We start from the raw sequence: 13,152 nt of genomic DNA on the forward strand, positions 1-13,152 counted from the left end.
AGGGAAGCCAAAGAAGACATGGGCCTACCTTAATCTACACTTCTTTGGATCCAAGTGATCATTGCATAACCTAAAAGGATTGGTATTTAAAATTGCCTGTGCTCTGTGAATGGTGAATTTAAAAAAAAAATCCATTGGTAGGTTTTTCTAATATAAAAATATCCTTTAAAGTTTCAGCCAAGGCAGTGTTGAAAATATTGTACACTATTTTTAACACAATTAACTTACTTCCTTAAGACAAGGGGAAATTTGCACAATTTCATCATCAGTTTTTTTTTTTAAGCATTTCTACATCTGCTGGGAAAATGGAGTTTCACTGTTACAGAATTAGTAGTTGTCACCAGAACATAGGATTAGCCAGATAAATACTTAATTATCAAAAGCTCTGCTTCCTTTTCAAATGCATTTCCAATTTGTTTCATGAGTTATCTCTCTCACCCAGGCGCATTGATGATGACAAGGGAAGGACCCATGAGCTGGAGCACTCGGCTATAAAATGTATGAGAGGAATTCTGTACTGCTACATGCGTCAGGCCGATAAGGTAAAACACTGTAGTATGGACTGAAATTCTCACATCGTTCTGAGGGATTAATTTAACCAGTATAGCAATAACATCTTCTGAAGAAGGATGTACTTTCAAAAGGTAAAGCGACGTCCTGGGGGCAGTCTGGATAGATTAAAACAGCTCTGCCTTCCCAGTCCAGGGTTTTGAAATACTGAAATTGAAGAAATACCTTAAGCAAAGTTGATTGGGAACTGTTATTTGGGCTTGAATTTGTATTTTGCATCTCATGTTTGCTCAGATAAATAGTTTCTAAAGAACCTCATGATATGCATAATTCTAACCAATATTGTATTAAATAAGAAAATCCTTATCAAAATTCCTTTTATACATGTCATTACTCTAATTGAACTTCAGTTTAGAAATGTAATAATTCATTCGTTTATGTATAAAGAGGGCGGGAATTAAAGGCTTAGAAAACAGCAGACTGTTAGGAAGCGGGACGTTCAGCTTGTGAGCGGGAACTTCTCGGTTGCGCACAGAAAAAGAACGATTTAAAAATGGGTGATGTTGAGATGGGCAAGAAGATTTTTGTTCAGAAGTGTGCCCAGTGCCATACTGTGGAAAAGGGAGGGAAGCACAAGACTGGGCCAAACCTCCATGGTCTGTTTGGACGAAAGACAGGTCAGGCTGCTGGATTCTTTTACACAGATGCCAACAAAAACAAAGGTATCACCTGGGGAGAGGAGACGCTGATGGAGTATTTGGAGAATCCCAAGAAGTACATCCCTGGAACCAAGATGATCTTTGCTGGCATTAAGAAGAAGGGAGAGAGGGAGGACTTGATAGCTTATCTCAAAAAAGCTACTAATGAGTAATAGTTGGCCACTGCCTTATTTATTATGAAATAGAAGTGTCTCATGACTTTTTATGTGTACCATATTTAAATTTATCTCATACACTAGAATTCAGATCATGAACGGAGGATGGAATAATTCTGTTGGACAGTCCTGATTTAAATAAGATTGGCCTGTGGCTAAACAAACAAACAAACAAAAAAACCAGCAGACTTTACAGGATTATTTTGGAAATTAAACAGTGTACATAATAAAACTTTTTAAACTATAAAACTCTATAGAAATATAATGTGATATTCCTTCTACTTACCTACATCTCTGTGTTTTCAGGTCCTAATATATTGTGGTACGATATTAAATTTACATCGTGGTTCCTCAACAACCACTCCCACATTTGATAATTTATTAGAAAAGATACACTTCAGTAGTTAATGCAGGCAATTTTAATGACTTAATATTTTGTGTATCTCTATCATATGGATATTATATTAAGTTTTTGTGATAGCACATTTTTTAAGACCTGACCTGAAGTCAAAAATGCAAAAGAAAAAAAATCCTATATATTCTGTCACCAAAATATGGCAACAAAAAAAATTAGCTTGCAGAAAGTAAATTTATTCACAAGTTGATAATAGAGATATATGAAAAACCTGTAGTTTGTCTACGGAGATTTGACTTTGCAAAGCATTATTAAAAAGGTTTTTCAGTGCTTGAAATAAAGTAATATGTCATATTGACATTTAATATTTGAATTAAATTTGTATAACATATTGAAGTAATTGTGATTAAAGTTTTTTTTGTAAGTGTGAGAAGTTTCACATTTATCATTTCGTGAATTCTTTTGTGTAAATTCAACTTTTCTCTCAAGAAAACATTGTGTGAACCGTGAATTTCATGTGCTTGCTAACCAGGTTGACATACTTAAGTTACAATTGTTTATCAAAAGGAAGAAAATGATGTACTATAAATTTTTTCTTTGTGATTTGTTTAATCTTCTTAATGTCCTTTTCTAAATATTATTCACCTTTACTAACAAGTATTCATAGTTTGGTATTCTTTTGAATATAACTTGAATGTAACTTAAGCTGTCTTTGAATTCCTTAAATTACAAAGGATTATCATTTTTTGCCTTACGTGAGTTGTAAGAAGGTACAGATCACATTAGGATCACATTTGGTATTTCTGCATACTACAAAATGTAGAATTTTATAAATTTTAAAATAGTGTTATTGGTATAATCTTTCTTGAACCCCGTAACGTTACAGTAGGAATAGAAGATATTGCTACAACGCACATAGGACTCAGTAGACTAAACCATGCACGCAGCTAATTACCTCCCACCATACCTTCACCTTGGTGCTCACTATTTCCTTCATGATTTCATAGCAGTAGACATTGTTAATACTTTTAAATGAGTGCTTTTATCTTTTGGCCCTTAAAACTAAAGTGTATTTGTAATGTTCATGTGCTGTTTGACCTTAAAGCTCATCTTCTGAAGTAAAATCATGACTTAGTGAAAATTTTTTGCTTCTCATTGTAAAGCATGCTTCCTGATGTATTTTCTAATAATACTACCTAAATAGGATGTTTTAATTTATTTGAGTGAATAGTTTTCCTTGATTTGAAGAATATAGAGCAATCTAATTTCTATTATTTTCTTTCTGCTTGTATTAATTTCTACTTATCAACATTAGTTATTTTTTACCTCCAGGTGTTCATATACCTATTTTTATTAATACTTCTTAAAGAGGAGCATTCAGATTTCAAAATCGATTCAATTTGTAGTTCATAGTTCAGAAAATAGAGATCTGCTTTACAGTAGCCTATGAATGTTGCTGTCCCTGTCTGCATAAAAAATTTATTTCCTGAAAATGCTGCCTAAGTACTTTCTAATTCATGAGAAATCATTAAATTTTTATAAAATTTATTCTTCCTGGATTCCCTTATGAGATGATTTTCCTACCTCAGTGTATATTTTAAGCCTATAAATTAAGGATTTTTTAAGAGTATTTTGTCATCACAAAGTACTCAGTACCTTTTCCTGAATGATAAACTTGCTTATTCACAGTAATTAAAATTTTGCCAAAAAGTCTAAATAAAATACAGAAGGAAAAAACATTATTCTAGAATTCTTTTAATCTAGAAATTCTTACTTTGATGAATAATTCTTTATTTTTACTTCCCAGATGCCAGATATCATACAATACTAATTAACATCTTCTTGATTTTGGCTGCTCTCAAGAGTATTTTTGTGTATATTTTTATACAATTTGCTTCATTAATTTTCAAAGTTTATTGAATTTGGGTCTTTTTTTTCCCCTGAGATTTTATTTTATTATTTTTTTAAATTTATTATTATTTTTTAATTTTATTTTTTCACTTTACAGTACTGTATTGGTTTTGCCATACATTGACATGAATCCACCACAGGTGTACATGAGTTCCCAACCCTGAACCCCCCTCCCACCACCCTTCCCATATCATCTCTCTGGGTCATCCCAGTGCACCAGCCCCAAGCATCCTGTATCCTGTATTGAACCTAGACTAGCGATTCATTTCTTACATGATAGTATACATGTTTCAATGCCATTCTCCCAAATCATCCCACCCTCTCCCTCTCCCACAGAGTCCAAAAGTCTGTTCTATACATCTGTGTCTCTTTTGCTGTTTGTCTTTTTACAGCTTTAAGACTCAAAGGATAATTATATAATTCACCATTTGATTATCTTTGATCGTTTAATAGTTGCCTTTCCTCTGGCACAGTCATTGAATATAAATTCTCATGCTGGGTACTTATGTGTCTTGAAGACAAATGACAAACACTGCTTTGTCACCTGCAGCAATCACTTTATTAAACTAATAAAATCTTATCCATTTAGATACATATCAAGTGGGCAAAATATATTTTGTTTTAATTTAACCGCATTTTTGTCTTAAGAGCCCAGAAAAATGTTCAGTGCTTTGAGATAATAGTCATGGTACTGTGAAAGTAGTGACCACCTTGATTTCTATATTTGTGTAGCCTGAGACTGTTACCAGGAGTTTCAGACACTGAGATGGGGTAGCCATCTCACCTTTTCTGAGTTAACACAGGATAGCTTGGTCACTACATAGATGGAGTGTGTACGTCCATACCGTTACCCTCATTCTCTCATTTCTGATTATCTGCTGATAGTTCCTGGCTTTACTTTTGTTGATTTCAACCTTAGGGAGGGCTTGCGGATAGCTCAGTGGTAAAAGTAAAGACCTGCCAATGCAGGAGCTGCAGGAGATGCAGGTTGAATCACTGGGTCAGGAAGGTCCCCTAGAGGAGAAAATGGCAACACAATTCAGTCTTCTTACCTGGAAAATCCCACCAACACAGGAGCCTGGTGGGCTGCAGCCCATAGGGTCCAACAGAGTTGGCCTGAGCATGCATGCATAACATAACATATGTGTTCATATAGGGCTCGTGGAGGGGTGAAAAGGTGTGTTAGCCCTCTAGTACTAACAAATTTACTGTGATGATCTAAATGTTCTCTGTTACTATATTGAATAGTACAGAAACCACTAGTTACGTGTGGCTTTTGAGCACTTGATATGGGGCCATTGTGACTGAAAACTTGAATTTCTAAATTTTATATAATTGTTTGTATCGTCAAATCTATGATTTTTCCAGTATTCATGTATGAATGTGAGATTTGAACTGTAACGAAAGCTGAGTGATGGAGAACTGATGCTTTTGAACTGTGGTGTTGGAAAAGACTCCTAAGTTCCTTCGACAGCAAGGAGATCAAACCAATCAATCCTAAAGAAAATCAGTCCTGGATATTCATTGGAAGGACTGATGCTGAAGCTGAAACTCCAATACTTTGGCCACCTGATGTGAAAAATTGACTCCTTGGAAAAGACCCTAATGCTGGGAAAGATTGAAGGTGGGAGGAGAAGGGGATGACAGAGGATGAGATGGTTGGATGGCATCACCAACTCGATGGACATGAGTTTGAGCAAGCTCTGGGAGTTGGTGAAGGACAGGGATGCCTGGTGTGCTATAGTCCATGGGGTCTCAAAGAGTTAGACATGACTAGGCAGTTGAACTGAACTGAGTTCAATTTGTCACGTATAGCTAGTGGCTGCCATATTGGAGAGTATAACTTCTTGAAGCTTGAAAGATAGTGGGAGATACAGAAAACTAATGCAGATGGTGATTGCAGCCATGAAATTAAAAGACGCTTACTCCTTGGAAGAAAAGTTATGACCAACCTAGATAGCATATTCAAAAGCAGAGACATTACTTTGCCGACTGAGGTCCATCTAGTCAAGGCTATGGTTTTTCCAGTAGTCATGTATGGATGTGAGAGTTGGACTGTGAAGAAGGCTGAGTGCCAAAGAATTGATGCTTTTGAACTGTGGTGTTGGAGAAGACTCTTGAGAGTCCGTTGAACTGCAAGGAGATCCAACCAATCCATTCTGAAGGAGATCAGCCCTGGGATTTCTTTGGAAGGAATGATGCTGAGGCTGAAACTCCAGTACTTTGGTTACCTCATGCGAAGAGTTGACTCATTGGAAAGGACTTTGATGCTGGGAGGGATTGAGGGCAGGAAGAGAAGGGACGACAGAGGATGAGATGGCTGGATGGCATCACTGACTCTATGGATGTGAGTCTGAGTGAACTCTGGGAGTTGGTGATGGACAGGGAGGCGTGGCCTCCTGTGATTCATGGGGTTACAAAGAGTCGGACACGACTGAGTGACTGAACTGAGCTGAATAAAAACAAATAACTGGAGAAATAAATAAAGGATAAGCACCCTGATATGGGAGTCCAGAGTAAGGAATTTTAGTTGGGGTTCAGAAGGGACTTTATTAAAGAAGATCTTTTTAAGATAAGACTTTAAGGATGAGAAGAAATTGGAAGATGGAACAGAGAGTATGGTTCTGTGTGCTTCCTTAGCCAAGTAAAACAAGTCAAGATCATGAATACTCAGATACTATCATCATTTATATCTTTTCAAAGAGACAAGAAAGTCATTGCTTTTATTTGGCCTTGGAATACGGAATGAGGCAGGGCAAAGGCTAATAGAGTTTTGCCAAGAGAACGCACAGGTCATAGCAAACACCCTCTTCCAAAAACACAAGAGAAGACTCTACACATGGACATCACCAGATGTTCAGCACCGAAATCAGATTTATATTCTTTGCAGCCAAAGATGGAGAAGCTCTATACAGTCAGCAAAACAAGACCAGGAGCTGACTCTGGCTCAGATCATGAACTCCTTATTACCAAATTCAGATTTAAATTGAAGAAAGTAGGGAAAACCATTAGACCATTCAGCTATGACCTAAATCAAATCCCTTATCATTATACAGAGGAAGTGAGAAATAGATTTAAGGGACTAGATCTGATAGATAGAGTGCCCGATGAACTATGGATGGAGGTTTGTGACATTGTACAGGAGACAGGGATCAAGACCATCCCCATGGAAAAGAAATGCAAAAAAAGCAAAATGGCTGTCTGAGGAGGCCTTACAAATAGCTGTGAAAAGAAGAGAAGCAAAAAGCAAAGGAGAAAAGGAAATATATCAGCATCTGAATACAGAGTTCCAAAGAATAGAAGGAGAGATAAGAAAGCCTTCCTCAGCAATCAATAGAGGAAATCAAAGAAATAGAGGAAAAGAACAGAATGGGAAAGACTAGAGATCTCTTCAAGAAAATTAGAGATACCAAAGGAACATTTCATGGAAAGATGGGCTCCATAAAGGACAGAAATGGTATGGACCTAACAGAAGCAGAAGAGATTAAGAAGAGGTGGCAAGAATACACAGAAGAGCTGTACAAAAAAGATCTTCACAACCGAGATAATCACAATGGTGTGATCACTGACCTAGAGGCCAGACATCCTGGAATGTGAAGTCAAGTGGGCCTTAGAAAGCATCACTAAAAACAAAGCTACTGGAGGTAATGGAATCCTGAAAGATGATGCTGTGAAAGTGCTGCACTCAAGATGCCAGCAAATTTGGAAAACTCAGCAGTGACCACAGGACTGGAAAAGGTCAGTTTTCATTCCAATCCCAAAGAAAGGCAATGCCAAAGAATGCTCAAACTACCGCACAATTGCACTCATCTCACACGCTAGTAAAGTAATGCTCAAAATTCTCCAAGCCAGGCTTCAGCAATACGTGGATCATAAACTTCCAGATGTTCCAGCTGGTTTTAGAAAAGGCAGAGGAACCAGAGATCAAATTGCCAATATCCACTGGATCATCGAAAAAGCAAGAGAGTTCCAGAAAAACATCTATTTCTGGTTTATTGACTATGCCAAAGCCTTTGACTGTGTGGATCACAATAAACTGCAGAAAATTCTGAAAGAGATGGGAATATCAGACCACCTGACCTGCCCCTTGAGAAGCCTGTATACAGGTCCGGAAGCAACAGTTAGAACTGGGCATGGAACAACAGACTGGTTCCATATGGGAAAAGGAGTACGTCAAGGCTGTATATTGTCACCCTGCTTGTTTAACTTCTATGTAGAGTACATCATGAGAAACGCTGGGCTGGAAGAAGCACAAGCTGGAATCAAGATTGCCGGGAGAAATCTCAATAACCTCAGATATGCAGATGACACCACCCTTATGGCAGAAAGTGAAGAGGAGCTAAAAAGCCTCTTGATGAAAGTGAAAATGAAGAGTGAAAAAGTTGACTTAAAGCTCAACATTCAGAAAACGAAAATCTTGGCATCTGGTCCCATTACTTCATGGGAAATAGATGGGGAAACAGTGGAAACAGTGTCAGAGTTTATTACTTTGGGCTCCAAAATCACTGCAGATAGTGATTGCAGCCATAAAATTAAAAGACGCTTACTGCTTGGAAGGAAAGTTATGACCAACCGAGACAGCATATTCAAAAACAGAGACATTATTTTGCCAACAAAGGTCCGTCTAGTCAAGGCTATGGTTTTTCCTGTGGTCATGTATCGATGTGAGATTTGGGCTTTGGAGAAAGCTGAGCTCTGAAGAATTGATGCTCTTGAACTGTGGTGTTGGAGAAGACTCTTGAGAGTCCCTTGGACTGCAAGGAGATCCAACCAGTCCTTTCTAAAGGAGATCAGCCCTGGGATTTCTTTGGAAGGAATGATGCTAAAGCTGAAGTTCCTGGGATTTCTTTGGAAGGAATGATGCTAAAGCTGAAGTTCCAGTATTTTGGTCACCTCATGCAAAGAGTTGACTCATTGCAAAAGACTCTGATGCTGGGAGGGATTGGGGGTGGGAGAAGAGGGGATGATAGAGGATGAGATGGCTGGATGGCATCACCGACTCGATAGACGTTAGTTTGAGTGAACTCCGGGAGATGGTGTTGGACAGAGAGGCTTAGTGTGCTGCTATTCAGGGCTCACAAAGAGTCAGACAAGACTGAACAACTGAACTGAACTAATGTATCATTCTATTCATTCTTTGTTCCTATTCATCTTATCCTTCCAGGGAAATAGTAGTAGACTTACTTGACATATAACTTTATTAGCAGATGTTTGCAAAATTGAATTAATATCTGCTTGTCCTTGGAGTTTATCTCCTTTTGTCATTTAATACTTACTTAATTTGTATGCTAAAATGATTAAATTTTACATTGAGTTAATATGTAAAAATATGGCCTATATTCTCTTGGAATTGGTGCCTTAGTAGTGACAGTATGTGTGGTGAAAGAAATAAAAACATGTTGACAGGAGCATGGTTACAATTTGTGATCCTTGGAGAAAGAAAAAGCATTTGGCGTTTTGAAAATTTATTGAATTAGAATGTGGCCTGAAGCGCTCTTTCATTGAGTGTCATGTAAGCATTTCCAAATAGCAGTACAGTGGGATACAGTTTCTGAAATCCAGTCCCATAGAGGAAACCATTATTTGAGTCTAAAATAAGATGCAAAACATTACAAAAGGCAATGCTTATAGATTAACAAGCCTTTTATTATACTTCAGTTATTTGTGAAGTATCAGTTAAGTATTTAACAATCATGTTAACTGTATTACATTAATAATCATGAGTTTTATCTATTTTGTTTCTTTAGAAAAAGTAACATTCTGCTTTGTTCTATCCTGTCTATAAGCTGTAGTTTTCCCCATTAAAAAGTCTCTTGAAAAATGTATAGTCTCTGATTTTGGATGAATGTGAATTAGTAGCATCATTTAAATTTCGTATTTTATTCCAGGTCCAGCAATTTAAGCAGGATCCACGCCCAACAACATGTCTTCACTCTGTGTTCAATGTACATACAGGAGATGAGATCCTCTCCTATGGGGAATATGGTCATCTTCAGGTAAAAAGAGAAGACTATACATTTTCTTCTGCAGTTTTACTCTATATCATAGAATGTTTGAGGCTATTTACATTTTTACGAAATTAGATTTACATTTCGTAAAACTTTAATTGTTCAAAATGCAAGTAGAGAGTCAACCATGAAATGAAGACATCTCAGTGGAACTGAATTAGTTATTGTGATTGAGCATTAAATATTATTGCATTCTTGGTCCAAAAGCAAAAAAGGGCAGCTGGAGAGATTGTAGTACTACTATCTAGAAGAAAGGATCCTACAGCTTTTTCAGTGACAAAAGCTTGTGCTCATTATCAAATTTAGAGGAATTTCAGTATTTAGGAACTAGGGAATAAAAGACAACTGACAGTAATATAACAACAAATAATAGGTTTTTGTTCCATCACAGTCCATTTCTAATAAATCAGCCTTCAATGATTCTAAAAACGTACCACTAAAATAATTCCAAAAGGCATAAAGGCATTAATGTAAATTTTATATGCCCAGAATCCACCGTAAAGCTTCATATTTTGTTTTCATTTTTTCTCTCGCATCTGTGTACCCCTGTGCCTTGTGTCTGATGTACAAGTATTATATAATGCTATTTATCTTTAATGGATTTTCTTCCGCTTCATCATTTGGTTCTGTTGTCTTTAGAATAGAGTACTTACTATTCATATGTTCCTTACTAAAACATGAGTATCCTTTTTATAGTTCCTTTCTCTCTAGAAACCTGAAATGTGTTACTTCCAAATGACTCCTCCAAACACAGAAAGTTCAGTGTCCCCATTTCTACCCAGCAGAAACTCTTAATAGTTATTTGTAACCAGTTCTATGGAGATTTAATTGTACATAAATATATAGTTGCTCAGCTGTGTCATAATTTTTCAAATAATTAGGTTTTCTGTACCTTTTGCTTTCACAGATATGTTTGCTATTTGACATAGAGTTTTTAGAAGATAATGATTCATTTATTTTTGTATCTCAGAATTTAAACTTAAGTGCCTAGCACATGCTGCTGCTGCTAAGTCGCTTCAGTCGTGTCCGACTCTGTGCGACCCCGTGGACTGCAGCCTACCAGGCTCCTCCGTCCATGGGATTTTCAAGGCAAGAGTACTGGAGTGGGTTGCCATTGCCTTCTCCTATAACTGCATACTGATACACCAATTCAACTTACTGCTATGGGGGAAAAACACCATTTAATGAGACATAAAGACAAAGCACAAACCCGACTAAGGGAACACACGCTGTGGACCACAGCACTGCTATGACCAGAGCAAGTGGGGGGACGGAGGAGGGGAGATGGTTGGGTCAACTACAAGCTCGGGAGCGGCAGGGCAGGGTCTGGATTGACGACAACTAAGCAGACAACAGGATGAGACAGGAAATCAAAACCAATGATGAAAGCAGACACACCGTCAGAGAACTCCAACAGCAAGGAAAACATATAGAACTGTTCTTTTACAAATATTTGGGAAGAAATCAAGCATGAAACCACAGAGAAATTGTCAGAGAATTTTAAATATCAACTAATTAGCCAATGATGCAAATTATAAAAACACATAGTGGGTTTCAAGTAAATGCTGGTCAGCCAGTTATTTGGTAGTCCCGTACATTTTGCCACTTACGGATATTTTCTCACAGAAGCCTCCTAAAAATCATAGCAGAGAGTTCTTGAGATATTGCTATAGTTGGCTGTCAGTGGAAATGAAATTTCTTTGAGATCATTTCTGACAGGCCAGTGTCAGTGCTATATGAGAATATTTGGGTGACCCAATGGGATGAAGCTCTTGCTTACTATGTTCTGAGAAAAGTCACTCAAGAGTTAATGTTGACCTGTTATAAAATGCCTTAAACTGGAATCCTCCATTTTCTTACGTGGCCCACTTGGATCTTGACAAGACCCTGAGACCTACTGGACTTTGAGTGCTGGGAAGTCAAGAGACATTCAGGATAGTCCTGTTTCCTGAGACAGTTACCCCCACTTGCAGGCCCTGGTGGCACACAGCTGCTTTATCCAAGGCATCTAGGGCACGAATAATTTTCTGCCCCAACTGTCTGTTATTCAGAAAGGATTGGAGGAGAATCAGCGAAGCACAAGGCAGCAGGGCTGTTAGTGGGTAATAATCTTCTGGGTTAGAATTATATGATAAGAAAATTATGTCTTACCTCCTCTTTGTTTTTACCTCAAGTTAATTGTTTCCTGGCTAAATTAAAAATTTTCACTTCTCATTTATTTGTTTATTGGATAACTTTATTGAGATATAATTCACATAATATACAATTTGCCTATGTAAAGTATATAGCTTTTTAATATATTCACAAAGTTGTTCAAACAACATTGCAGAACATCTTCATCACCCCAGAACAAAATCCAGTACCTGTTAGCAGTCACTCCTCATCTCCTTCAAAGACCCCCACTGTAGGCAATTACCAGTCTACTTTCTGTCTGTATGAACAAGCCAATTTTGTACATTTCATATAGATGGAATCAGGTACCATGTGGTCTAATGTGACTGATTTCTTTCTTTCAATGTAATGTTTTCAAGGTTTGTCCATGTTGTGCTATTTATCTTTCACTGCTTATTTCCTCGAGAAAATGTATATAGCCCATTCAGAATTCTATGAGAATCTTTATTTTTGGTTAAAGGGGACATTATTGTCTTCTTTTGTTTGTTTAGAGCATATAATGTTTATCTTTAATAGACTAATAAACTAAAAGAAAAAGCCTCATTTTTAGAATAATTTTTTCATAAATATATTTTAAATGTTTGATTAATATATTCCTACAGTTGCTGATATAAGTTCTGTGGTTCTCTGAATATAGGATGTGCTGCCTGTTATTTGTGGTGGCATAGTCCTAATGTCTTACTGCCCAATAATTTTTTCATTTACACACAGTTGAATTGGATTCACATTACTTAGCTGCCCAAGGGACAAAACTAAAGTAGAAGTACTTAAATCTACAGTTTCAAAATAAATCTTACAAAGCAAATGTCATAAAAAATACCCCTGATCAGCTGTTAATAACCATCACAGTGAATTTGAGGATTTTAGAGTTTTATATACCAAGCTGAGATTTTATTATGAACTAAATCCACAGCTCCTTTATTTTTCATAGGAAAGAAAGCAGTTCTGTATGCTGCTACAAGAGCAAATGACTTAAAATTTTAGCTTTTACATTTAATTTTGTAACATAGTATTTTTGTGGTTTTCTCTAACCTATTGTAGTGTTCTTTGGTTTTCAGATAAATGCAGTTTCCCTCTATCTGCTTTACCTTGTGGAAATGATTTCCTCAGGACTCCAGATTATCTACAACACTGATGAGGTATGATTTTCCCAGATTCTGTAGTACTGAATTTCATCTCTGAGAATACCTTTTTTCTTTTACTTTTTAAAACTTATTTTCAATTGTGTCAGTTGGGTTATTTTTAAATTCATATAGTCAGATAAGGGATTTTGAATGCTCAGTTAAAAAGTCTTTATATTATCAATGCAAAGCACTTTAAAA

General features: G+C 36.8%; 2 protein-coding genes across 8 annotated transcripts in view; both read left to right on the top strand.

Moving 5' to 3' along the window:
• PHKB (phosphorylase kinase regulatory subunit beta) overlaps nucleotides 1-13,152 on the top strand; it is a 236,778-nt gene that overhangs the window by 40,683 nt on the left and 182,943 nt on the right. For all 7 annotated transcript variants that reach the window (XM_060398304.1, XM_042231578.1, XM_060398307.1 and 4 more), the window contains 3 exons: nucleotides 443-542; nucleotides 9,539-9,646; nucleotides 12,889-12,969. In XM_060398304.1, coding sequence (XP_060254287.1) covers nucleotides 443-542; nucleotides 9,539-9,646; nucleotides 12,889-12,969 — 289 coding nt within the window. The remainder of the gene's footprint in view (nucleotides 1-442; nucleotides 543-9,538; nucleotides 9,647-12,888; nucleotides 12,970-13,152) is intronic.
• On the top strand, nucleotides 446-7,006 carry LOC101110611 (cytochrome c-like). Its single transcript, XM_060398308.1, has one exon. The coding sequence runs from the start codon at nucleotides 1,064-1,066 to the stop codon at nucleotides 1,379-1,381; it is 318 nt and encodes a 105-aa protein (XP_060254291.1). The 5' UTR covers nucleotides 446-1,063; the 3' UTR covers nucleotides 1,382-7,006.

The sequence above is a fragment of the Ovis aries genome, chromosome 14, assembly GCF_016772045.2.
Source record: "Ovis aries strain OAR_USU_Benz2616 breed Rambouillet chromosome 14, ARS-UI_Ramb_v3.0, whole genome shotgun sequence".
NCBI lineage: Eukaryota > Metazoa > Chordata > Mammalia > Artiodactyla > Bovidae > Ovis > Ovis aries.

Bases quoted from the DNA above. Each gene is read 5' to 3' on its own strand.
- LOC101110611 (XM_060398308.1), top strand. From the start codon at position 1,064: ATGGGTGATGTTGAGATGGGCAAGAAGATTTTTGTTCAGAAGTGTGCC.